This window comes from Gymnoscopelus microlampas (genome assembly GCF_963454915.1).
Source record: "Gymnoscopelus microlampas genome assembly, chromosome: 10".
In the NCBI taxonomy this organism is placed as follows: Eukaryota; Metazoa; Chordata; class Actinopteri; order Myctophiformes; family Myctophidae; genus Gymnoscopelus; species Gymnoscopelus microlampas.
In genome coordinates, this window is record NC_139947.1 from 43,007,110 (window position 1) to 43,034,102 (window position 26,993).

General features: G+C 40.7%; 2 protein-coding genes across 15 annotated transcripts in view; both read right to left on the reverse strand.

Annotated features, from left to right (window-relative positions):
• Positions 1-2,212: 2,212 nt before the first annotated feature.
• On the reverse strand, positions 2,213-19,876 carry LOC311054240 (ankyrin repeat domain-containing protein SOWAHA). The gene is made up of 14 exons (XM_084070117.1): positions 19,567-19,876; positions 16,514-16,575; positions 15,755-16,051; positions 14,388-14,498; positions 11,744-11,800; positions 10,736-10,837; positions 9,750-9,811; positions 9,063-9,135; positions 7,978-8,076; positions 5,424-5,510; positions 4,694-4,768; positions 4,416-4,485; positions 4,068-4,157; positions 2,213-3,791 (listed from the first exon to the last, which is right to left on the reverse strand). Exons 1-14 carry the CDS (start codon positions 19,703-19,705, stop codon positions 3,610-3,612), a joined length of 1,506 nt encoding a protein of 501 aa, XP_083926243.1. The 5' UTR covers positions 19,706-19,876; the 3' UTR covers positions 2,213-3,609.
• Positions 19,877-25,073: 5,197 nt separating this feature from the next.
• The window catches only part of plekhg5b (pleckstrin homology domain containing, family G (with RhoGef domain) member 5b), a gene marked incomplete at its 3' end in the record, with an annotated part of 68,247 nt that continues 66,327 nt past the window's right edge, over positions 25,074-26,993 (reverse strand). For all 14 annotated transcript variants that reach the window (XM_084068572.1, XM_084068571.1, XM_084068569.1 and 11 more), the window contains one exon: positions 25,074-26,981. In XM_084068572.1, the coding sequence (XP_083924698.1) occupies positions 26,972-26,981 (10 nt within the window). The remainder of the gene's footprint in view (positions 26,982-26,993) is intronic.

Genomic DNA, 26,993 nt, shown 5'->3' on the forward strand with positions numbered 1-26,993 from the left:
GAGGTTTTGATCATGTTACCCATGAAACTTGCAAACCTCATAGTGGCTCATGCAAAGGTGTAGAGGTAATGTTTTGCAGACTTGTTAAATGCCCATTACAGATCAAAATATCAACACAAGGTAATCAATCAACTGTCATGTGACTTTACATATCATTACAGAAAGAAGCTATATGGGAGAGTAGAAGTCGACAGACAACAAATATGATGGTCTGCCCTCAAGAGGACCCATTCTCCTCTGTAATGGGATTTTCCTGGAACAGCAACACAAATGGATAGACGTAGGCATAGTGTGAATGTTATCAAGCGATCCCACCTCTCTACTATCTACAAATCCACTTGGCCCGACCCCCTTCAACTCTTTTGTCCTTTGTCATTACTCTTATCAGTACCACTCTATCATTCTTTTTCACGGAGTGGTGGCGCTGCAACCGATTGCAAATTTAAGCATGTCTTTGTTTAGGGCCGGGCGAGTGTTCCGCCTCCATCTCCCTCCTGGGTATGCACTGATTGACGGCCCTCCACTGGGTGAGTGACAGGAGGCGTTCGTTAGGTACTGATGGGCAGCAATGACAGCTGGGACAGTTGCGCAGGACCCACTCCACCCCAGTGGGCCCCGGCAGGGGCCCCAGAACCCACAGGATCCTCCATCACCAGCTAGACCCCAGCTCGGCTTGCCTGAGCTTGGTCAGAACCAGCTCACCGCCAGGACCCTGGAGTCCATGGGGTTCCCACTGCACACACATTATTGATAAGATTGTTTAGATACAGGATGACAGTGCAGGCCATTTGCTGTAAACATTATAATTAACCACTTTCAACATGGTGTCCCTATTTTGGGCATGTCATTGCAGGTGAGAACTGTTCAAAATAGTGAAAATAGCCGATCTACAAGCTAAAAACGCGTCGTAATGAGACATGTTGTGAGCTTGTAGATCGGCTATTTTAGCTATTTGTTGTACAATGAAGTATAATGGTTAAGTGATGTAATGCCCTGATTCAAAATCAAGTCATTACTTTTGTCTCCCAATACAATACAATGCATCTGTTTAAACACACAATAATTGCATCATTATGTTTTAGTGATAGGTCATAATTCTACTCATGTCAATGCAGAAACTGTTTGGGATAGAACAAACTCAATTTGGCACATTTATTATCTTCCACGTTTAGCCCCACCGAGAGCAGCTAATGAGGTTATTGGGCATCTGTGACGTGACATCTACATTTCGGCCTATTTTGTGAAACAATGGCTACAAGGAAGCCAGGGACATTGGGTTCTGTGTTTGCAACTCAAAATAACAATGCCAAGCAGCCACTGGTGGGAGGCTGTGCTCTCATGGAAATGAGCAACCAAACCAACAATGTAACTCCTAATCTCTTCAGAGAGGGGAATCAGTTACACAGCAGTATGCACCCCTCAATGCTTTTCATTAGTCACCACCCCCCTGACACACACACACACACACACACACACACACACACACACACACACACACACACACACACACACCCCTAATGTGTAGCCACAGGCTCTCCTCATACATGGTACCCCCCCCCCCCCCCCCCCCCACACACACACACACACACACACACACACAAAACAGAAGGCTTGGAATAAGTGGGGCAGGGGGTGGTGGTATGAAGGTGGAGGGGTGAAGAGGCGAGGGGTTGGAACAAGGCCTCAAAGCATGGGATTAGAGTTAATGTGCCCTCCCTGGGTTATAATCTCTTCAGAGGGGGACTTTGTTTGAGGGGCTTGAGGGCAGTAAGATAAGTATCTATTACAGAAACTCCCCTCTTATCCCTGTAACACCCCCCTTCAAATATGAAGCACAAAAACACTTGCCTCTGTTCCCCCCTCTGTGTCTTCTGATATCCAAGAGCCAAAAGCAAGTGCTGCCCTATTCAGCTAATCAGGAATTAAGGTCTAAAGGCTGTATTGAGAGTTAGCTGGGCCCATATTTACTCCATCTGTAGCCCACAAAGTCAGGTGGTGGATGCCAGATCAAAGGCAGCTTAACAACCAGGGAGATATATTGCTCTGAGAGAAAGAAAAAAAGAAACCCTGGAAAGTAGATGTAATATTGTTTAGTTATCCCAGGGTGTAATGAAAATAGTCTACAATAAGATAATAATCTTAACTTCATGACACAATATATGTGCTGTGTGTAATGATAACGTCATCATGCTAATGATAAAATATAATCAAGTCTGATACAAAATATACTTTATCAAAATATTTTCAATACATAATATTCAAAAAATATATAAATACTGTGCAAAACAAGCAGTCAAAGAGGCAGGTCCATTTTAAGTTGATACTGTACTTTTAGCTTGCACAAACATCTTGTACATACAAGAACTACAAAAATGACTTGAAAACTTGAAACTACAACTAAACATCCTCTGTAAGTGTTGGTTTGTTTTCATTACATTTGCAAAAAAACATAACAGGAAACCCTGACATTATTAAGTATGAGAATAATTCAAAATCCCTATAAACTTAACAGTAAGTAATTCTTCGGACACTGATCACATCGCAGCAGTCACATTTCAACAACTTCTACCACCCTGGCGTCCCTAATTAGAAAAAAAAATCTAAACGTTCTCTTTTTTACATTTCAAAACAAATATAGCAGATCAACAAGCTCACAAGACATCATGTTGAGAGCTTGTAGATTGGCTATTTTCACTATTCATCATACAACAAAGTATATAGGGCTCAAGTGGTTAACAAAACACTGGAATTAACTCTGGAATGTGTCATTGACTCATAATACATTTGCTAATGCGAAAGACAATTCTACCTTGCTGTCACCTTGTTCTCCGAGCTCACGTGTGCTTGCAGAAGGGTAATTCAACTGAATGACCTGTCACCACCTTACTAGAGGATAGCTTTTAGGATAACAACAGAGGACTACTAAATTACAACACTTATGAGCTGCTCTTCACCTGCTTATCTGGTGTCTTCAATAAACCAAAAACCTGGCATGCATGGAGGGAGAATCTGTGCAATCTCCTGAGCTCACATGAAAATGTATGGCAAACCAAAAGTAATATTTTTTCATTGAATGGCCTCATAAAATACATGCTTTGCGCAAAGTATAATTTAAAAAGCATACGCAGCTACTGTCTAAACCGCCATTTCCTACCGGAGACTACCACGATAAAGCACAACCTTGAGTGCTTCATTGCTTTAATTCAAAAGTACTGTACTGCCGTCTTTTTTTGTATAGATATGGGTGAGTAGTGGTACATTTTGCTGAATTGTGTTGCTTCCGGCCGTCTGCCATCTGAAATAGTTCCCCATTGTTTACCGTTGCCACCGGCAACACGGAGTGATACTTTTACAGATGATTTACACATTACTTTTTTGTGGTCATGAATGCCTCTTGACCAATTACAATTCACGGTTGGAGCTAGCTGTTGTATAATAAAGCATTTGAGTTCAGTGTTTATTAATTATGTGTTGTGTTTATAATATGTAAACAGTAGGTGTGAATGCATGTATGTGTTTATGTTTTTTTTTTCTTGTGCATCAGTGAGATCAGTGAGCAAGAGAAGAAGTACATTGATTGAATTGTCGGTCGTCTCTAGTTTGGGTTTCTTAACGGGAGAACTTCCTGGATCTGTATGCAGGGAGCATGAGCTGCTGTGGTGCTGACCTCTCCTCTTCTATTGGAGCCAGCTCTTCCGCAGAGCCCCACTTCTTCTTGGACTGGAACAACGAAGTCAGCTTCCTGTTCCTGCTCCGCTCTCTGGCCTCAGTGGCCTGGGTCACTTGGAATTCTAAGATGACATGTCATGAAATGAAACACTTTGTTGAAGCCCATAAGCCATTGAAAATAGATTAAAATCATCGATCGTGTGAGTGATCAGATGGTGTATTTTAGTGATTACGTTCTGAATTCATGGTCATTCATTCTTCCGTCTACATTTTAGTGTACGAATCCAGCGACAGTTACGTCTCACTCTTGGAGTTTGCGGTCTTTGTTCCTTCCTGTTTTCAGCCTTAGCAATTTCAAAATCATTATAATTTCGGTATCAAAAGTAAGATAAACTCACGCATCTCACTGTCTTCCTCGGGTCCCCCTGTGATGTTTAGATAGTGGCAGGCAAGGCGGCCACTGTAGTCCCTCAGTTTTTCATTAGCACCTGAGATAGAAAAGCAGCTCTGATGAATCATGGACAGGGGAGGTAGTGTCTGAGCTACTTGAGACACCTTATACTCTATAGCCTTAGGTTATATTTCTCCACTATTGTGAATTCAAGGTTAGCTTTTAAGGCTATCCACCCACACAATGTGTGGGTTGAATCAAGAATCAAGAGAGGTTTGTTTGTCGCTCACTCATACAGGTACAAGCAGCGAAATGTTGAATGAAGATATGTTGTCATTTGTATTCATTTATTTACCATACGTTCGTAGAAGGTCAAGAATGTGACGGTGCCCATGCAATGCTGCAATGTGTAAAGGTGTGTATCCCTAGAACAAAAGACAAAAGTAAAATCAATGGGTATAAAAAACATACATAAAGAACACATACATGTTCTTTATACATATAAAAGGTGTTTTTTTTTTATATTTTTTACAAGAATTACTGTTTACAAGGGTAGTGGTGGTATGCTCACTGGCACACATCCCCTCTAACACTATTTATGCTTAAAGCATATCCAATGTGTTTGAACATCACCTTTGACATTTTACCATGTATAGCGTGTTGAGGAACAACTATGGAAAACGTCTGAAAAAGGTTAATACCTACCCCCTAGAGTTTCCCATGCGCAAGCACACAGCCAATGAAAACACCAAGGGAGAAAATATACAAATTAGCAAAGGTTATGGCAACACAAGATAATGATAAAAACATAATTGGTTGGTAATTCACTGAAAATTGCACAGCTCTAGAGTTTGGCACGCTTGTACATACAGACACCGTTTTGGGGAAACAATTAACATGACATGACATGATTTATTAGCAGTGTGCTCCTGCCGTGTTGTAACACGTGCTGCTGTAATACATTTGCACAGCTGGCTTGCCACGGAGATTGTTTTGGAATGTTACATCATCAAGGGGCACAACAGAATAAAAAAGAATAAATGCCCTCAAACCAGGAGGCCAAGTGGCCTTGTTCCGTCGGTTATTTCCAAGTCATTAAAATGAAACCACTTGCACAGCCCAACACTTCCTACCTGTACACATCTTGATACAAGAGCAGGTACTCACATGCTGCAAGGAAAGAGCAAACACGCACGTATTACTTGTACATAATAATAATAATAATAATAATAATAATAAACAAGTATTATATAAATCAATCATTGCTTTTCTGTAACTCACACAATATATTCTGCGAAGTCAGAGACATCCTGTTTAAAGACTGTGTAAATGTAAGTTATTATGGTATTTGGGATGTACTCACTGATTTCGTGTTAACATCAGCTCCTGCATTAGCCACCAGGGTGGCCATGTCCTCTTTGCCATGTTTTGCTGCCCAGTGCAAAGCTGTCTGTGAACAATAAAGAGATGAATGAGTTATTCATATGTACCACATAGATACACTGTGTATATTATAATATAGTGACAGCACAGCAGAGCAGATACAATGTTTTTGTTCTATACCACGTAAAGCAACCATATTCTGTCCAATATCAATATCACATTTCTGCTCTGTACTATTGTCATGTCATGATAATTGCTCTAGTGTCATTACTGTGCTAACAAGTCACCCAAGCTAAGCGGGAAGCTTGGCGGCTTCGTATTGGCTGTACGAGGGCAGAGGGCCAGCTGTGCACAGAAGGGAGCGGGGCGATGGAGAGACGGAGGGAAGGAGGGATGGTTTCCTGCCATCTAACGGAGCCTAATTACAAAACAACACTGCACTGTGCCCACAGTTGGGGGGCCCAGCAGCCTGTCACGGGGGGGAAGATTGATGATGTTGGTCTGACCCACAGAGGGTAGCCCAACCCAGGCATCACCACACTACTGTCAGCAGCACCCGTCAAAAGGGAATAGGGCCCCCGCTACCTAGAACCTGGAGATATACACACATGACTACATGTACGCAAACACATGCATGGATACCCACACACACGTTTGCAAGGGCATGTGCACGGCAATAACGCACACGCACAAATAACATTCACATGACACTAATTCTTATACAGAGACACACACGCGCGCGCGTGCACGCGCACACATATTACATGCATGCACAAACGTGCTACCATGCGCACCTAAAACGCAGTCGCACATACACCGGATCCACCTGTCTGGGTATTTAGTAGTGTTGCTGTGATCAACTGCGTTGCCCTTGTCAGGGTGTTTGTGCAGGGTAATTACATGCTATCATTAAAGTGAAAGCACGAGAGCTGCAGATGTCTCAGGCTAGGAGTAACCACAACTGGTGCTCCTGCACTCCTACCTTTAAGTGTGTATGTCATCCCAATCGTCTCCCTTAATAGAAGCAATCTGGACATGTCAAGGCTATGTTGGACTTGTGTGAATCCCTGTAGATAAGACGGTCTGTTATTAACAAGCGTATGTCTGATTTTAGCCACAGTAACCCTGGCGTCGTCCCTATTTTGGGATGTCATTATAGACAAATATGTATACATTTATTTTTTTAATGGCAAAAATAGCAGATCTACAAGTCCACAACGAGTCGCATATTTGTAGTATGCCTTAAGTGTTTAAGCGTATGTAAGGGAGAGTGTGGACTGTACTGTACTGTACTGTGCTGTACTGTACTGTGCTACAGTAATACCAGTACTACTACTTACCAGTCCTATTCCGATACTTTATAGCAAACTGAGTCTTAGTAACTGAGCTGCTAACAGCTAAAACAATATCTGAACTTCTGTATGCATCAAAGACAAAACAAAGTGTAATGAAAATACTCTCTCCTTAGCGATTCCTGACAAATAAAAGCCTTTATGATTAAAGGTGAAATCCGTATGGTTTATTTATGTCCAACTCAAGATTTTAAACACAGTTTCCCAAGTGGGAGACCAAACATCTACCGCTCACCCAAGACATAATCCCTGTTTGGCCATGAGTGATACTGTGCTTAGGAGCTTCAAGCAGCACGACTTGTCAAGCAGTAGGTATCCTACCCAACACCAGGGTCTAAATGTCCCAATGGTAAAGTAGGGAGACCACCTCCAACCACTGCAGATGTGCTAGTTGTAAACCAAGATTGGTTAAAATAATATTTTATTAATTAAAATAAGTTCCGACTTGCAGCTTTAATAGAGGGTTTGGGCACACTGTGTTTGAAATACTTCACAGTGGTTATGAACAACCATTTCCATCTGAGGTTTCTACAAACTGCATAGTCACTCATTGTCTCTGGTTACATATGGACACCAGTTCTTTAAGCGCAAATTCCTCAAAGACAACTTAACATCTGGGGGCTCAGCCATAACCTCACTGTGGAATCAATCCACAATCTCTCTTTTTAAGCCCTACTAGTCGTACGACAAATAGCAAAAATAACTTGTGAGAGCGCGGCGCATTGCAACGTGTTGTGAGATTGTAGAATGGCTATTTTAGCTATTTTCTTATATCTATATATTTGAAAATGTAAAAAAAAAAGTGTCCAAATTCATTCAAAATTGGGACACCATGGATAATGTGGTTAAATCATAACGCAATGGGCTTGTTGAGCGGTTGATGTCAGAACCCATGTATATTGTGCACATTGAAGGGGAATATTAGAAGAGGCATAGACACCTCCCTTTGTTTGGAGGCTTGCCTGACAGACATATTGTGATAGATCGTGCCTCCATGTCTTTTGTCTGTCCGCCTGTCACATCCTAAAGACAGATGGGCCAACGGGCCACTTGACAGACGGCTCGCTCGGCCTCCTGGTGGGCAAGGCTGATGGACGAGGCTGAACAGGATGTGGCGTCTCTCCTTCCTGTCCCAGCCTACTGGGGTGGGCCCAAACGCCCCACCCCCACTTATCGGTTCACTCGGGACGACAGGGTTTCCCACTGAAGGAAGCGGTGTCTAAAAGGACTGAGCGACAAGTCGACGGGAGAAACAATGACCAGACTGAGACCAAAGCCTTCCTGGATTGGGAGAGAGACAGAGAGGAGTGATGGGAGAATGATGCACTTACAAACTGTCGAGGGCAGAAAGAGGAAGTCCATCACGGCAGGAACGGCAAACCAGTGTCCCAAGAAGAACGAGAAAGAGAGTGTGAGACAAGGAGGAGTGATCAGCACTTATTGGAGATATGGGTGTTATGTTTCTTAGATGTGTGTGTGTGTGTGTGTGTGTGTGTGTGTGTGTGTGTGTGTGTGTGTGTGTGTGTGTGTGTGTGTGTGTGTGTGTGTGTGTGTGTGTGTGTGTGTGTGTGTGTGTGTGTGTGTGCGTGCGTTTGCTTCCACATTTTTGCATATCAGATCTAAAAGCTTTGAATCTCAACCAGAATACAGAGTGTCCTTCTAGCTCCAGGTGCAAGAAAGTGTTTCCCTTCTTTCGTCAAACATTTGCTTTGGTACTTAGCATTGGGTCATTTTAACCCATTAAAACCGGGAAAGTATCTGTGTCATTTTAGACTTTTGCATTGGCTATTCAAAAATAGCAGATGTACAAGCTCGCAGCGCCGCACGAAGTGTGAGAAATACTGATTTAGAAGGCATTTGTAGAATCGGCCTCAGGTCTTAATGGGTTAACAGGATAAAAACTGACTAATGAGAGTCAATTTTGACACTGTCCACACACTCATTTTGCAGTGATGATCAAACTGGTTTTAAGAATACATTTTGGCGCTCTACAAGCTCACAACACGTTGCAGCGCGACATGTTGTGAGCTTGTAGAACGGCTATTTTCGGTGCACGACACGATGCCCAACCAAGTATAACTCAGGCTTTAAAGGGAACATCAAAGCTGCCAGAGGGGGACTCAGCACCTTCCCGGGGACATGACCAACATTGTTCTACAATTAATCCCAGCCTGCTCTATTACTTTCAGATTATCTTTAAGTGGGTGAAGTCTTTGTGGCGCAGTAAGGCCCTCTCCTTAATCCCCCTGAAACCCCAACTCCTGCACTTCAATGGTGGCCATGCTATCTTGTCCGGGTGGGGACAGCAGAGGCTTAAGGGGGCTACTCTTAGAAGGTGGTCTGCCATGGCCACAGGACGGTGTGAGAAACCGTGACACAGGGGAGGGACAGCAAACATGAGCTCAAATCTCTTAAGCGCACATGGGATACAAATGAAAGGATTTGGGTTGTCAGGGGGCCACAGGAGCTAAAAAGCTATCTTTCATAATCCTTTTGATAGTGGACCTTTGAAATGCATGATCTGGGTGTTTTTTATTTTTGTTTTTTATACAGGGTTCCCAGAGCATAATAAAAGAGAAAATGTTCAATTGAAATGAGCATGTGAAATGTATACACATAAACATACGGACATCTGGGACACATGATTTAGTTATCACTCATAAAATCCATATTGCTTTGCAGTGTGGTCAACTTGCAGGACAGGTAACAGTAGCTACATTTTTTTATGAATTTCAAGAAGAGCAGAACATTTTTCGGTTGAAAACCAGTTACTATCTTCAAGCTTTGATTGTGCAACAGAGCATAAATTGGACTAAAGAGAGGCATAGCAGTATATGTATCTACAGAATAATTATTCTGTATCAATAAACTTACCCCCTGAGTAGGATCGCCATCATCATAGTCCACATGGTGCATTAAAATGAGCAAAGGAAAAATCAACCAGAAAACGTTACATAAAAACTGGAACAATATTGTATCCATATGCTAGAGATTCAATACTCACTGAGGTGAAGTCCTTGTTTGGTCCAACATGAAAGAAAACAAACCATATATTATTAGGTAGGTTTACTAATGAATTATATCCAATGGACAATTGAGGGCAGATCTGTTGATTTCATTGCAATATCAAATTATTAAAAATCCTCAGTGTTAATTTATCAATTAGTAACTCAAAGTGACCTTAAGGAAGTTATTTATACAAAATAATAGATTATTAATAATAATAATAATTAATATTTCACTGTCACTGTCGGACAGAAACCGTGTATTTGCATATAATGATCTTTTTATAATGTTTTCACAAATTAATGCCCTATTTATACAGATACTTGTATATGTAGTGTTGCGCATAAGCAGCGAAAATAACCAATTACAACACAACACATGCGCTGTGAGCTTGTAGATCTGCTTTTGCTATTTTTGAAAGCAGCACTATGTAACTTTGTTTTAATGAATAAAATGTAATGTTGTCCAATCTATATGGTAGAGTATGTTAACACAATATAACAATAATAATACAATTGGGGTGGTTGTATTTTGTTTCCCTGCTCTTCTATTGAGATATTTAGATTGTGTCAAAGGTCATGTCTCACCTAGACACAGCATCTGACACGAATTTTGACCTGATGGTCAAGATTCTATTTATCCCCTGAGCAAGCAGGCACACTCTATTAGCTATTAGCTACTATTAGCTCAATGGTAAAGATTTCAGCACTTGCACAGGAAACCGAGTTCCGGGGTAGAAGAGGAAAGTTATATAGTGCTGCTTTAACAAGAGCTTGTGACTAATAACTACATTGGATAAGTTATTTTTTTCTCGTCCATTTCCTGAAAAGTAGTGGTTTTGGACATACAGTAAAAGATTTCCTCCCCACAGCGACCATATGAGCGCTCTCTGTGTTTATTTGTCATTCTGAATCAGAGAGGAGATGGTTTCTACCTTCTTGTTGGCCAGGGATGGATCCTGTCGCAGCAGCTCAGACAGGGTCGGGACACGAGCACCAGCAGCCGAGTAGATCCACTCCTTCTCTATAGGGTCCAGCTAGCACAGAGAGGGAGGGAGAGAGGTCAGCGCAGAAAGGCACGCACACAAAACATGCACGCACGTTGCACATACAGGCACGTGCACACACTGCAAAATTCAAAAAGCTTATTTATTTAACGTAATTTTATGTAAGGGTCCATTTTCACACTCTCAGAGTTAACACTCCAGATTTTGCGGCGCTCATGTGCAGCAATCATGTGCATACTGGTATGCATGCAAAAGGAACGCACACACACACAAATGTATATAATATATACATAAATACATACGGACACTGGATTAGACGCATAAACCTGTCTCTACTCATATATGCCCGCGGGCACACACACACACACACACACACACACACACACACACACACACACACACACACACACACACACACACACACACACACACACACACACACACACACACACACACACACACACACACACACACACACACACACACACACACACACCTATCACTACATCCTGTTCTGTGCTCCAGTGATAGTGTGAAGGGTATGGTGACTGACAGTTGACCCCTTCATACAGTACACACTGAACTGTTTTTACTTTCATTTTCATATAAACACAGATAACATTTAATACCATGTAAATTACAACTTATGATGGGCAATTCGCCATATGCATTTCTATAAAGTAGTGGTAAGTCTCAAACAGAAATCTCACTGATTTTGACAAAAACATATTGTTGCCTTCAGGCAGAAACCTTGTATCTCATCTTTTTATGGTTTATTTTTTATGAATTAATGCCCTATATTTTATACTTTGTTGTTTGACATTAAAAATAGCCACAACAAGCTCACAATGCTCAAAATCCTTTGTCTATAATGACATGCCCAAAATGGTTTCCACCCAATTTCATTTTATTCCTTGGTTATTATGATGAACTTACAGCAACAGCGGGGGAGCCGATGCTGCCCATACCCTCCTCATCCTGCTCCGACTCAGACTGAGAAACAAAAATAAAATGAAATGACATATCAGGTTTTTTGAATAGTATAAACAGTTGTATTGTGATAAGTAAGGAGACACACATGCATGCACGCATGTGCATGCACACGCAGACGCAGACCCAGACGCACACGCGCATGAGGCAGTAAAACAGAGGTGAGGCTTTCACACTAAAGGGGTATTGAATAACAATCCAATTAACAATTAGCTGAAAAACAACATGTCTAGCCAGGCCATGTTCTTTTCTCACCATTTCAGTTTAAACAAAAAAAGAAGAATCTCAAAATAGAGACTTCTCTTAGTGCACATAAGTGTCACTTTGGTTGATTAATGTGAGGGTGGGATGATATTTTCTTTTCATCGACATTTTGGTGGACTTGCTCGTTAATTGTTCTCAGATCATACAGAGACATGATGTCAAAAATGCACACTTTTCATGTCCCTCGCGAAAAAACAAAACAAAAAACTGTCACACATCACTGTGTTGAACAAGAAAAGTGGAACGACACACTTCTTTTCTATTTATCCAGCCAATTCCACACTGGCACATGTCCATTTCTTCTCCCCCTCTTTGGTGGAAACCATAACAAGGAGGAAAGAAAAATATTGTTGGGCACAAAGTTAAATGTTGGAACCTGTGTAGTTACATTAATTTTGCCCAGTTCCCTCTCAGCACTTTTTTACTTTCTTTTTCCTGAAAACTATCCCTTGTGCGTTTGATTTTTGGTATGGAGAGTGTTGTACAGTAGAGTAGTGCATCGAACAGAGAGAGCGAAATAAAGATAGAGAGAAAACCTTAATGAATTATGTTTTCAAAATAAAGACTCATTTAGGTCAGGTGACTGCTGGTTAGCAGAATGCAATGGAAATCAGAGAATATTTTGAACTTTTGTTCTTTCTACACAGGTGATCACTTCGTATAATAAGCCATAAATACCCTTTTCGTGCCCTTATGTGAAATTCCTACATAAAAGATTGTGATATGAGTTTTGAGGTTTTCTCTGCAGTAGGGGGATCTGGACATTCTGACTTGTCTGGTGAGCTTGACCTATGCTTTCTATACTGTGGTGATTATGTACAGTTAGGGTCTAAGACAGTGTTTATGATTTTTTTTTATGGGTCAGTAAATATCCTGCTTTTTTTTAAAAAACCTTTCCTATAAGTTGTTTCAGTCATAAAAAAAAAAGAAATAACAGATTTACAAGTTCACAACATGTTGCGATGCGACACATTGAACTCTCACGATTTTATAAATAGGGCTTAAGGGATTAATCATAATGTGTTTTTGTAAGTTTGGGTCCCGACTCCTGGGACCACACCAGATAACTAGACTGCTGGGACTTGTAGCCAGGCTCGATGGTCCTCCCCAGGACCCTTGGTGGCTGGTCCTCACAATTTGTAATCGTGACAGCTATTTCTGCTTTTCTTTTATGTATGAACATTTTTAAACATGGTAATGGTTATGATGATTAATACCAAATAATTGTGATTATCTTAAATAATTGCGATTAGACGATTATGTAATAATTGTGACAGGCCTAATGCTGCCTACATACACGTAGCCCGTTGGCTGGTCCTCTGGATGCCGCATTGCCGCAGGTCCCTCAGGTTCTCATGGCCAGGCTGTGCTGCTCCCCAACAGGGCCTCTTGGCTGCCATCTTACCAGCCAATGCACCAGTGTGACAGGCTTGACAGTCGAACAGACTACAGCCAAGGTTTCGAGATATACTCTTATTTTCTCCAGTAGCCATATGCAGGATCACATACGCTGCTTGCCATGCTGTGGTACTAGATCTAAAGATCCTGTAGCGACAAACTAAATTCACTGGGGAGAGCAGACGGTCTTCTGTCAGGACAGTGGCTCTCCATGAACAGTTGTGGAGATGATCGATCCTGTTGTGCATCGATTACCTCCATGCACAACAGGTGCGCAGCCACACCCAGTTCTGAGCCAATCACAGCTTGACTCAGGCCAAGTATGTCACAGCACTATATAAATACACCATTTACTAACTGTAGCCAAAATATCTGTTGGCTTCAATAGAGCAGAAAAACTGTCATGATATTCATTATGGGCCTAAATTTGAACTTCAGTGATGCAGCTAATACCTGAGCTAAAACACTTGACTGCAGTGTTACATTCATACAGCTCCAAGGGGTCAATAGATACTTAAGACCATCAAGGAAAGCTATATTTTCACAAAACTTTCCAATGGCCACCAAACCATCATTATCTTTCTAATGAGTTCTAACGTGTTACTAATTAACATGAGAACAGGGGGCTTTATTTAAATGTAAATGCCCCTCTCACTATCATCTGCCCCTCCCTCTCAAACATTCAGCACTGAAACCCAGGGGATTTACTTAGCACCACCTGGTGGTTACTGGTGGAAGCACTGGTGATGGACTGAAGTGGGTATGATGACTCATGGCTTTCTCATCGTCAACAGCCTTTGGCTGGATTTAGCTGAAATCTCTCTTGTGTAGTATTGTTTATATTTCCCAGACAAGTTTTGTAACTGTGACTATATACCTGGGGGGGGGGGGCAGTTATTTTGGTTCTTTCAGTTAGTCCTGTCTTTACCTTTGATACAGAATCTTTATCTATGTCATCCTCTGCATTGATATGTGCCATGGGTTCCTCAATTTGGACAGGAGCTTCCTGAGTAGACTGGATGGTGAGAGACAGCTGGTCCTAAAAGAGCAAAAACAACAGCAGAAAGAAGATGTTTGTTTGTGTGTGTGTGTGTGTGTGTGTGTGTGTGTGGGGGGGGGGGGTACACTCAAAAGTTATAGAGTTTAGCTGAGATGTTCGTCGAGGTTTACCGCCCTGTATTCACACTTTGCGTGCAACAGTTACTTCTCTTCCTCATCTGTGCCCAGAGAGATAAATAGCACTTGTCTGCACAAGTCATGTGCAGAGACAGTTAGCCAGTTTAAAAATGTATTAATCTTTATGCTTAAACGCGTGAGGTCTTTACAACAATGTGTAGCAGCATGTATAAAAGCACTTTTGTCGGATTATGGTGCATTTAACTATTATATATAGCACATTTGTTCTTTACAGCTTTCAAGTGCTAACATGCATAAGGTTTAATCAGCTCCACCCCTCGAGCAAAGATATATCTGGTTGCTTGAACAGGCGGTATCTTTGCACTGCTCACTCTTATCACAAGACTGATTTGGCCATAGTGAAGAAAAATGGTTCTTAGACATGATGAGAACGGACACACCGCCACACAGATCCTTTATCCATTTCCATGCCACAGCAGTTTCATTAATATTGAGGCTCACACTAGGAAAGACAGTGCCCGGCAGGGTACGCTTACAAAGAGGGCCTTGTTTAGGAATAAACACGTCATGGACACAAAGAGTTACCACATACTAAGTGTGCTAGGTTGTTACAGATACAACATGCGTGTTGCATCTTGGACATTATCTAGCCCTGTGTGTTGATGCTGGATCATCCCATTTCTTTCATAATCCTACATATAATTTTAAGGCAAGTCCCTCACACTCTCTGTTCCGCATTTCTTCTCCTCACTGGCTTGTGCAATTGATCTCAACTTGCACACAGCATTGATCATTAGCATTAGTCAGACCATCAGGCAGACAGTTTTTAACTTCGCCCATGTCACGGCTGCGTCCCCCCAGGCTATGGGATGTACTCTGTTATCACAGTCCCAACCAAGTGGCCAGTCCTCGGGTAGACTTAGCTACAGGCTGCAGCTCTCGGTGCTAGTAGTGTGAGGGATGAGCGTGTAGATTGCTTGTGTGGTCCCCCAGCTGACTCCCAGCGAATGCTTTGCGGACCACTTGGGGGCCTGCGGACCACCTGCCTCAAAAAAACATTTATTTCATTTGATAATGTGCCCATCCCAAGCTGATCTCTTAACAACTCTCTCCCCCAGCCCCAGACTGTAGAATAGAATAGAATAGAATAGCATTAACCTCCTGTGATTCTGTGTGGTCAGCAGCTTCTGTTACGGTGATGCTGGGACCTCCACAACACATCACCTGACCAGACCCCCTCTCTGTAGGCCCTGCGGTTGAGGCTGAAGGAACAACCCGGACATCCTTCTTAGGACAGCATGGAGATGAGGTCACCGGCCCCTCCCACTGTGCAGTGCCTGGTGTCCTGGCCGGGCTGGAATGTCTCTGTCTGTCCCCGTTTGTCCCACCATGTTCTGTGTCCCGGTCCTGAAGCAGCTGTCTGTATTTTTTCTTAAGAACCAGGTACTTCTCACCCTAGAAATAGAGAGCCCGTGAGAAAACAATATCAGAGTACAAACAAGTCTACAGTATAATGATGATTTGTGTGTATTGTATGTATGTACTATATATATATATGTGTGCTTGTCTTTAATAATAATGTACAAATCATGCAATATAATGTACTTATTTTTTTTCTAGACTGGATTTAGAAGGATTTTCTTTTAAATATATTTGTCTTAGGATGTGTGTAACTGCTTTTGCATTGTAAAAATAACCCATTAAAAACAATACAAAGTGAGGCAACAATCCCTAGGGGAAAGCAGAGGGCGCACACAGCTGTGGTAAACAAAGCAAACAGACTGAACTCTTTTTTTTGGGTCACAATTATTTAGTGACCTCACACTGTGTCTGTGTGGTATAATGAATATCTATAATACATCACAGCAGGGCTCTTAGTTTCCAACAAAGGTTTAAACAGTTTCCAGCTTTACTTACATTCTCTGACTTCACTGATGCAATTCTGTCAATTATGAGTTTGAATTCCTCCCTGTATTTAGCTGAGGAGAGAAAAAAATGTTTGGAATGAACAATTGGAAGCTAAATATAACATCAACATGGTTTCTTACATATTTCTCAACTTGGATTCATATAGGTAGGTTATCGTACACAAATTGTCAAATGTTTATGAAAAGCCCTCAGGATAGAGAGAGAGAGAGAGAGAGAGAGAGAGAGAGAGAGAGAGAGAGAGAGAGAGAGAGAGAGAGAGAGAGAGAGAGAGAGAGAGAGAGAGAGTGTTAAGTGTTAACAGAGTTAGAATGTCAGGCATTTCACATCAGTTGAGTTTTATATCTAAATTATTATCCTACATTTGGTTGTACAACATTGCGTTACTGCTGTACAGGCATTTCTCCATAAGCAGACCCTGCCTGGTCAATGTAACAGAGTCTGTTTGAGATAAATACATCTGTAAGCTATCGCTATGGCCTTTTCTGTTTCTTTCTTCGTCTGGAGGCACTGGGAGGGAGGAGGTCCAGAATTCTTCCCTGTTCCCTGTTGGCCTGCCTGGCCAAACACAGCTCAAGTTGCAAAACAATCATCTCTAAATAAAGTCAGGACAGAAAAGAGGGGAAAAGACGAAAGACGGCTCATTCACACAGCATCGCTGGAGGCTGAAATCTGAGTATCTTTGGTCCTACAGTCACAATCATCGTTCCAGTGCAAGCTAAATAAAACTACAGTTGGTTTACTGATAGACCACTGTCTCTTCAAATGAAGCTGGACCCTGCCTCCATGAACAAATAGGCCTATTCAGGCTCATCATTGACTGCTATGTGTCTCTTGGTTATCAAGCAGACATGTTTGGCATGCAAACACAACATGACTGACCGCGGAATGTTCCATGCTAAGGTGTTTTTTTAATGTCTAGGTGTGTGTGTGGGTACAACCGAGGCTTTGGACAATTAAACCCTTTCCTTTTTCCTGACAGTTGCATAGTCTACATTCACAACAACAGGAAACCCAAAGGAAGTAGCCACTTACATCTGTCTTAACAAAAGCATTCCTAGCATACTAGTGTGAATAACAAGGTGTGTATGTCCAATTATTTATTAGCCAGAGGTGTACAAACACACACATCTTCCCACAAACATGGACAGACAGACAGACAGGCAGACAGGCAGACAGACAGACAGACAGACAGACAGACAGACAGACAGACAGACAGAACTTGACCCAACAGCGCTATACTTCCTTCGCATCATGTCCCAATTATTTTGCCCAATCCTGATGAAAAAGCTCTCTATTAGAGGCCTGGAACTAGCCATGCATGTGGAATTAATTATGATTAAAACACCATAATCACAATTATGACATGAAAAGCCTGGAAGCACATGCTACTGGGTAACAGGCCTTAAGTGTGCGGTGGGAAGCATTTGACTAATTGGACAGCCATGTCAGATGGCCCACTATCAAAGCAGCTTTCTGAACCTCTGTCAACAACTGCAGTGCTGCTGACAGAGCATCTGGATGGTACATGCTGACAACCACAATAAAAGGTCACTTTGGATAATCATTTGAGGAGGTTAAAACATGTCAGGCCTAGCTGTAGTTGCATTGCAGGTGCCGATGACAGCGATACTGCGATAATAGAATACCATGATGTAGCTGCAATGTTTCATCACAATAGATAACTCTTATCTTAAGAACAAGTCATGCACTCTGCAACACAATACAATTGGTGAATGAATGGATTTGTCATGTGTCTATGTGGAACATACATAGTGTTACAGCAGTGTGGTCCCCGGAACAGTCCTTGACTCCTTGGGGAGTTTCAGGCCAGGGACCCCAATGTAAATTATTGATAGTTAGTAACCAAATGGACTATATAATGGGTCTGTGACGGAGTGCACAATTTAATGTTACGTTCCATTTGTACACTCTCTGAGTTAACACAGGGGATTTTTACAGTGAACATTTGGGTCAGAGACATAGATAAAATAAGAATGAAACGCACATCTAACTGGAGGGCCCTTGAAATGAAAACGGTTGAGAATCACTATTGCAGAGCCTAAAAGATGATAGCATGTTTTACTAGTGATGCAGTGCACAGTACAAACCACGGATGCCATGACTACCACAGCAAAGCAGCTCCAAACAACTGGCCTCAAAGAGGAAATGACAGAATTCCTGCTGAAACTATAGATCTGCTTCCAGTGCCTTTAATCTGAACCAGATGTTTTGCTTAGTCGAGAACACAATGCAACGACATACGAAAAAAGCCATTCAATAGAACTGTGGTACAGTGGTAGGGAGGAGAGAGCATTGTTAAAAAGTATTATACTTGTGTGGACGATGAAAGACAAATATCAGTTAGTCAGACAAACACGACCTGTGAGCTACTCTCCGGTCAGTGACTTTAATGCAGTGGTGGAAAGTAACTACGTACATTTACTCAAGTACTGTACTTAAGTACAATTTTGAGGATTTTTTTTACTTTACTGGAGTATTTCCAATTTTCTATACTTTGACTTCTACCACTACATCTCAGAGGCAAATATTGTACTTTTTACTCCACTACAATTATTTGAAAACTGTTACTGTTAGTTTGTAAAACATACATTAACCAATTCAGCCATGGCTATTTGAAAATAGCCAATCTACAAGCTCACAAGGCGTCGCTTGAGCTTGTAGATCTGCTATTTTCAAGGGATTTTTTACACATTTAGAATGTGAGATGAGATATTGTGCATAATTAGTACTTTTACTTTTAGTACTTAAGTATATCTTAACGCCAATGCCTTTCTACTTTTACTCAAGTAAATGTAGAATTCTGGACTTTTACTTATAACAGTGTACTTCTATATTGCAGTATTGATGCTTTTACTTAAGTAAAAAAAAAAAAGAGTACTTTATTACCACCACTGATCACGACCCTGTCTGAGTCTCTGTGTGTCACTGTATCCAGTCTGTCTGCTGCTGGATGTCGCCATTTTCGGGGAAAACATGTAAAATCGGTAAATCTTTCATGCCAACGGATCAGCGCTACTTACCACGTAATTGCGGGTCACTGTGGCCAATAAAAGGCTTATATGTCTTCAATAAATCTGCGTTTTTCACTTTGCCTGAATTGCCTCCGACTGAGTAGAAATAGTCCAACAGCGATTCTTCACTGACATCAGTCATCATCATATCTATAATCTACTCAATGTTATATAAACGTTTTAATGATAAAACTACTTCAATATTTTTTTCTGGTTCGTAGACTATTGTTTTAAGTCGTTTACTCGGACATAATTCCCTCTCAGCTAATTAGGTATAAAATGTGCATTACATTACATTATGCCTCATGTCTAACTTGGATCCACCCAAAGGAGCAGAGCAGCGCCTCCTCCTGTTAACCCTTTACTGACCAGCACACTAAAGGCACTATTGTACACTACACTGTAACATTTAAGCAGTGGTGGACTACTACTCACAGTTTTTTACTTAAGTAAAAGTATCAATGCCGCAATGCAGGAATACTCTACAAGGAAAAGTCCAGTATTCAACATATACTTGAGTAAAAGTACACTAGTATTGGCATCAAAATATACTTAAAGTACTCATTGTGCAGAATATCCCATTTCACAAGTTTTCAAAATGTATAGAAATCTTTTGAAAATAGCAGATCTACAAGCTCACAAGCTATTATTACAAAACATACATTACCCAGCTGAAGTGGCTAATGTATGTTTTGTAATAACAATACAAATCTACAAACTAACTAGTAGCTTAACTAACGTTTTTAAATAATTGTAGTGGAGTAAAAGTACAATATTTGCCTCTGAGATCATGTAATGGAGCAGAAGTCTAGTAATTTTCAATTTAAGTACTGGAATGCGACCCCCCCCCCCTCCCTAGTGAGCTGTGGCGCATACTAGGACCTTTACTGTTCCTGATATATGTAAACGACATGTCATCAGCTTGTGACTGCAACCTGTTCCTGACATGTTCGGGATGACAAACTATCATTACACCTGGGAAAAACTGAATCCATTCTCTTTGGGTCTAGTTTTAACTTCGGCAAGGCCGACAGCTTCACTATCAAAGTGGGTGATAATGTAATCACAAGAAAAGAGGAAATTACCTATCTAGGTTCCATTTTAAAGGCAAACCTTTCCGGTGATAAAATGGCAACAGGATCGTCATCAAAAAAGTCAACCAAAGAACACGTTTTTTGTATAGGATTTTCTCTCTGGTCAGTAAGAATACTTTGAGGATTCTAACAGGGGCCCTCATCCAAGGTTACTTCGACTATGCAGCACCTCATGGTACCACAACACCACTAAGGCCTTAAAAACAAGGCTCCAGACATCCCAAAACAAACTGGTAAGGCTACTCCTTGGCCTTACACCTACAACTCATCTAACCCCTGCTCACTTTGCTAGGGTCGGATGGCTCAGGGTTGAGGACAGAGTACAGCAACTTGCAATGGGCCTGGTCTACAAGATACACCACAACGTTAAGATACCCATGTACCTGTCAAAGTACTTCAAAAACATAAATGAAGTCCACAATCACACCAGAGGTAGCTCCACTGATCACGTCCAACCCAGATTTGGCTCAAACAAGGGGTTGTATTTGTTCACAAAAATGTGGAATGCCCTACCAAAAGTAGTGAAGGAGTGTAAAACCCTACTCTCCTTCAAAACTGCCCTAAAAGAGTACCTTCAGGTGTCTGCAATTCGAAACTGGCCCCTGTAAAAGTCTTAACCTAGCCCCCCCTCGAACTGTTTACTGTACATATTTTTTGTTTTTCTTGTTTCAAAATTTTAACTGTTTATATAATGTTCTGCATAGTAGTGTATATCTGTCTGTAATTTAATGTCACCCCAATTGAAACAAGCCAAAGGCTTTTTTTTTTTTAAATCCTATTTAGTTGACCTTGTATTTGAACTGTACTTTCATATGCTTTTTTTCTGCAAACTTCTAAATAAAGTATTCAATCAATCAATCAATCAATCAATCAATCAATCAATCAATCAATCAATCAATCAATCAATATGCAATCAGTGGCCATAGTGAAACAGAAGAATAGAATAGAAATACTAACTGATCCCCAGAGGAAATTGAAAAGCACACGCAGTTTGATGCACATATTGTTCCTCATAATAATGTTTTTTTTTGGGTATTGTAATCATTTCAAATGAATAGAGTTTTACTCTCCTCATTTGGCCGGGGACCCCCTCAGAACCCCCTCAAAAACCACAGGGAGTCCCTGGACCCCACTTTGAACGCACCACTGATTTAAGGTACAGTATTATACACACTGTAATATTAATTGTGTCAATGCACTGTGAATATTAAATGTGTATTTACAGTCCCATTATAATCCTCCACTAGTTGCTATACCTCTCTGAATGGATTGTCCATTTAATTAAGAAATATCCTTGTGATTCCCATTTCATGTTTTACAATCCTAAAAAAGACAATATTGAAATTACAGTAAGCTTCTTATAAGCTGATACAATTACTGAGGTGAGGAATGTGTGTGTCATGTGCTCTCTCAATCGAGAAAACAACACAACTAAAGACAATTGATCCCTGAACATATGCCATGCCTTTGTGAAAGGAATTTATGCCAGACAGCATCTGGCAGTACTATTATCACCTTAATGCTATTCTCAAACCTTATGTCAGTGGTAAATCAGTGATTTGATTAATCAACTATCCAGGTAGAGAGAGGATATTAGAAATGTGCATTGGTTCAAATTCTGATTTACAGCTTAATTTAAAGACGTAAATGTTCAATATATGATTGCAACTGGTTAATTTCAAACACCTTCCACAAAGCATAAATGTTTAATAAACCATGAGTGCTAATTTGTTAAAAATGTCTGTTCAAAAGCTCATTTGAAAAAAAAAAAAAAAAATCAGTCTACCATCCTACATGGGCCACAAGGTTGTCTGAAGGTTGTCTGAGCATGCAGAGTCTCACATGTCATGTATCCATATTCCTTTTTTACTTTACTTGTCTACTTACTCTTCCTCTCACAGTGGCCCCTCATAGGCACAAACAAGGGCCAGATGTTCAGCTGTGGCCCTATGCATCACATGAAGGTCAACCACAACAACCCTAATGGCAGAGGCTACCTCGATCAGTGTGGCTCTGATACAGGGCAGCTGTTCACATGGTTATCCATTCCATATGGCTGCCACTTGTCCACGGGCCTTTTCACAGCACAGCCCTTGTAAACACGCTTTAGTTCCCTGTTCACGTTTTTTTCTACTCCTGTAAAACATGTCCTAAATCCAATCACAGTCCCGCTAACGGGGATGATGTTGATTAATGGGAATGTTTAGTGGTAATAGTGACCTATAAGCCCCCAACTGAGATTACAGGCAGGCAACCAGCCATGCAGCGCGCCCGCCCGGGGCCCAGGACAGCAGGAAACAAGCAGAGCTTAGTGAGGGATTGTTTTAGACAGACAATGCTGTCTACCTGATCCTCCGTTAAATCCTGCTCAGGAAGTGTACCGGGGATTGGTGCAGTTTAATAAATGAAAGTGCTCCCATAATCAGGATTTGCCAAAGTGCCCCTTTGTGTTAATCTGACATTTTTTTACAGCATGCTTTTTGACATCTGTCATGGCAAGTGGTGTTAACCCTACATAGCCCCATAATATAGTGTAAACATTGCAATAGGATGTAATGCAAGCTACAGTGTAACTTGCATTAATTGTTTCTTCACTGTACGAAACCGTACTACTTTTTACTCTTAAAGCACTTAACCTTACATCTTGTCAAAGAACATAATACTGAAATGGCCTGGGGGGGGGATGGAAAATCTCATTGGAAAAAATGTTGGAATGCATGTATTGCCAAGGAGTTTGATTTCAGTATCTCTGGGGGGGAAAAGAGGGGAAAAAATAGGATGAGTTTAATTTCAACAGGAATTATAGTTATTTTGGAGTGGACTATTCTGCTCTTACTGTATATATCATGTCATTACTAGTGGCAACAAGGATGCCCCCAACATGAGGTCATTACAGGGTGTGTGCTCCATCCCCATTATTACTTGCCCGAGGCTAATAGAGCAGGGATGTGTAATTACTTTGTGATTAAAATAGAAAGCTGCACTTTAATGATTAAAGTCCAGCATACCAGCGATAAAGCATAATAAAATTGTTTTAAAATCAAGGAGTACAACAATAAATCCCACAGCGCCAGATGTGAGAACGGGAGGGGCCTTTGAATTCTGGGCCAGATTAACAGGAAAATCCCAGAGGACTGCGCTGTCTTTTCTCTGCCGATTAGGGGCTTGTGTGGACTCAACATGCTGTAATCCACCGATTAGCCGATATAATCACCTGTAAATACACCTTGGCCATATAGCATTGCACTGGACCAGTGGTTCTCCATCTTTTTAGAGCTCTGGACCACTAGCATATGTCATACAATCTTCAAGGACCATCCCACCTCTCCACAACTATATATATATATATATATATATATATATATATATACACACATATATATCTATATAAACAGTGTGTGTATATATATATATATATATATATATATATATATATATATATATATATATATATATATATATATATATATATATATATACACATACATATACATATACATATATATATATATATATATATATATATATATATATATATATATATATATATATATATATATATATATATGTATATATACACATACATATGTTTATATAGTAGATAAGGCATAACCCAGTCATTTCTACGTATTATTTTCATTAATATTTAACATGACGGATCTTAAAGGCGGATTTATAATTTGTTGTGCTCCAGTGTCGCAGTTAACAAAGCAGATCTACAAGCTCACAACACGTCGCAGACTCGCAGTGTGACAAGCTTGTAGATCTGTCATTTACAGTGCACAGCACCACGCTCAAAGATTATATCAAGCCCTTAACAGTCAATAGGGTTTAATCCAAAAGCAAGTATATATAATATAGTAAAAAAATAGTGTGATGAAAAGTGAGGTTTTCTTAAAAGCCCCTCTATGGGTTCTTGCCTCAACTGCACAACACTTTTTCCATATCTCTCTTTTTTGTTAAATATGTATATTGTGCATATTAATATTATGTTTGTGGAAACCAATACAATAAAATAAAAATCATAACAAAATTATACAAATTAAAGTATTGCCCTCTTCATATTTAAGTGTCAATCACTAATGTCTGAAAACTGAATATAGGTCTTTATTTGGTTTGGTTATGTATGTGTATGTACACTCGCTGATATGACCCAAAGACGAACAGGTACAGGTTGGCACTACAATGTGATAAGGATGATGCAAGGTCTCATTTCCCAACATGACCATGACCTCTTTCAAACTCCTTCTCACCATCCTAAATACTTTGTCTCCATCTGCTGGCTGACTGTATCAAAGCAGGAGATGAGGAGAATTGCATGGCCAGTCAAGGTTTTTAATGTGAGTGGGCATTCTGTTCCAGGCGCTCTCCTCAAATCACTCCATTACATTGGATTAAAACATTAAAATAAGGATTACAAAATGTTTTCGGATGTTTTATTTTGTAAGACACTTTTAGAGACATTCCTGAAAAGGTCAAACGGATGGTTTTGGTTCGTAGCACATTTTATGCCCGACAAAGAAACACAAATTATTAAGACTACATCAACAGAAAATGTACAAATCATGAAAGCAAACAATATAAACAATATCAAGTATAATAAATATTACAAATAAACAAAAACTAAAAGTAAACAAAGTTAAACTATTTGGTTTGGGCAACATTGGGGAAAAAGGTTTTAGGAGTTGGAAATTAAATCACTTTTCAGAAATAGCTGAATGTGAGTGTGAACACTTTAATTTAGAGTGGCGGTCAATGATCCAGCCAACAATGTTTTTTCATCCGATTAGCCTACTGACCATTCACATGGCGGCCATTGTGCAATTACGTTATACTCGTCGTCATACACTGAACTATGATGCAGGAGGAAAATGGCTGCCATGTGAACATGGTCAGTGTGGAAAAAGACAAACAAAAAACTCTGCAGATTCACTTGTTACATATATTATGCAACCCAAACCACTGTTCAATCTCTTATTATTGTTACCATTGTGAAGAAACACAAAAACAAATGAATTGTCTTAACAAGGTGCTCCAAGACATGGATTACTTAAGTGTAGATTTCTTTTCTTTTTTTCCTCCTCCTATGATTTGATACCTTTAGGCCCCTGGTGTGAGTACACACTCACGCCATACTCAACTTTAGTGCATACATTTCCTTGAAACAACTTAGTCACCCACATTCAGTTGACTCGTGAGTTAATTCTTCTTCTTCTACTCAGCAATCAAAAACCATCATCTTCACGTTAGTTCAGCATACCAAATGGCATTAGTCCAACCGAAGAACAACAGCCCAAAAAAAACTTGTTTTTCAGTGATCTCTATATTGGCTGAAATGCAGCCATTTTGTGAGGTGGTCTGTTAAGGACAATCAGAGCAACAGATAATATATTCTAGTTATTTAATGGTTGCTGGACCACAGGTCTTTCGGTGCACTTTATTTGAAATCTTGGCTGCTCGGGTCTTCCATCTTTGGGCATGTTAGCATATTCACAGGAGATGGGAATCAATTTGGTTCAGTCTGGAATTAAGGACCACTGTATCATTCACACAGACACACATACCAGACATTCACTCTCACACACGCACTAACGCACACACAAGCAGACATAAACAGGAAACAAATTCAAATTCGATTGTACACACTGTGTGCAAAGTGTACAAAATGTACACAGTGTGTATACAAATTTAAACTTGCGCTCAATTCGCTCCTTTAGTGATTCTTCTATTTAACGACAAATACAACGACTGTGCAATATTCATTTGTTTTCTTTTCTTGAAGCAAACCTGGAGTGGTGGAAACACTCAGATGTCCCAGGTGCTGCTATTCAACCATGTTTCTAGCGAGTTCCGATTTGGTGCGCCTCTCCTCTATTTGGGCATCTCTCTCCACTCCTGTGAGCTCTCCGGTCCAGAAAGGGAGGAGATGGCACGACCTTTGCCTTAAGGCCCCACCTCTCCCTGTTCCCACTGCCTGCAGGGGTGACAGCTCCACCCCACCGACCCGGTATACTCCAGTCCGCATTACAGTCCCAGCCACTTAATGCTTCTTCCGTTACAAAGTGCAAGCAGTTAATGTCTCCCTGCCTCTCCCCTCCATGCAGAAAATTAACGGAAAGTAATGCAAACAGCATAAATGGATTGTTATTGTTCAAAACGCGAAAGAAAAATACGGTTCAGACAATGTCCAAGAAAAGCAATGCGAAGGGAGAAGGCAGACAGATAGAGTGCATTTAGAGTGTCACAAGGAACTCAGTTCATCCACGCAAGTCAAGTGTGGTTCCTTGTTATGGCCACTGGTTCGTCTTCTACCAGAGTGGTTATACCTCCCTAGAAAGGAGA

What these genes read in the sequence shown, in the direction of transcription:
- LOC311054240 (XM_084070117.1), bottom strand. Translation starts at nt 19,705, where the DNA reads ATGATGATGACTGATGTCAGTGAAGAATCGCTGTTGGACTATTTCTAC. An exon ending in TCGGCTCCCCCGCTGTTGCT is followed by an intron (nt 10,838 to 11,743) that starts GTAAGTTCATCA and finishes TCTCTGTGCTAG; the next exon opens with CTGGACCCTATAGAGAAGGA. An exon ending in AATATTGTTCCAGTTTTTAT is followed by an intron (nt 9,136 to 9,749) that starts GTAACGTTTTCT and finishes TGGCCATGGCAG; the next exon opens with ACCACCTTCTAAGAGTAGCC.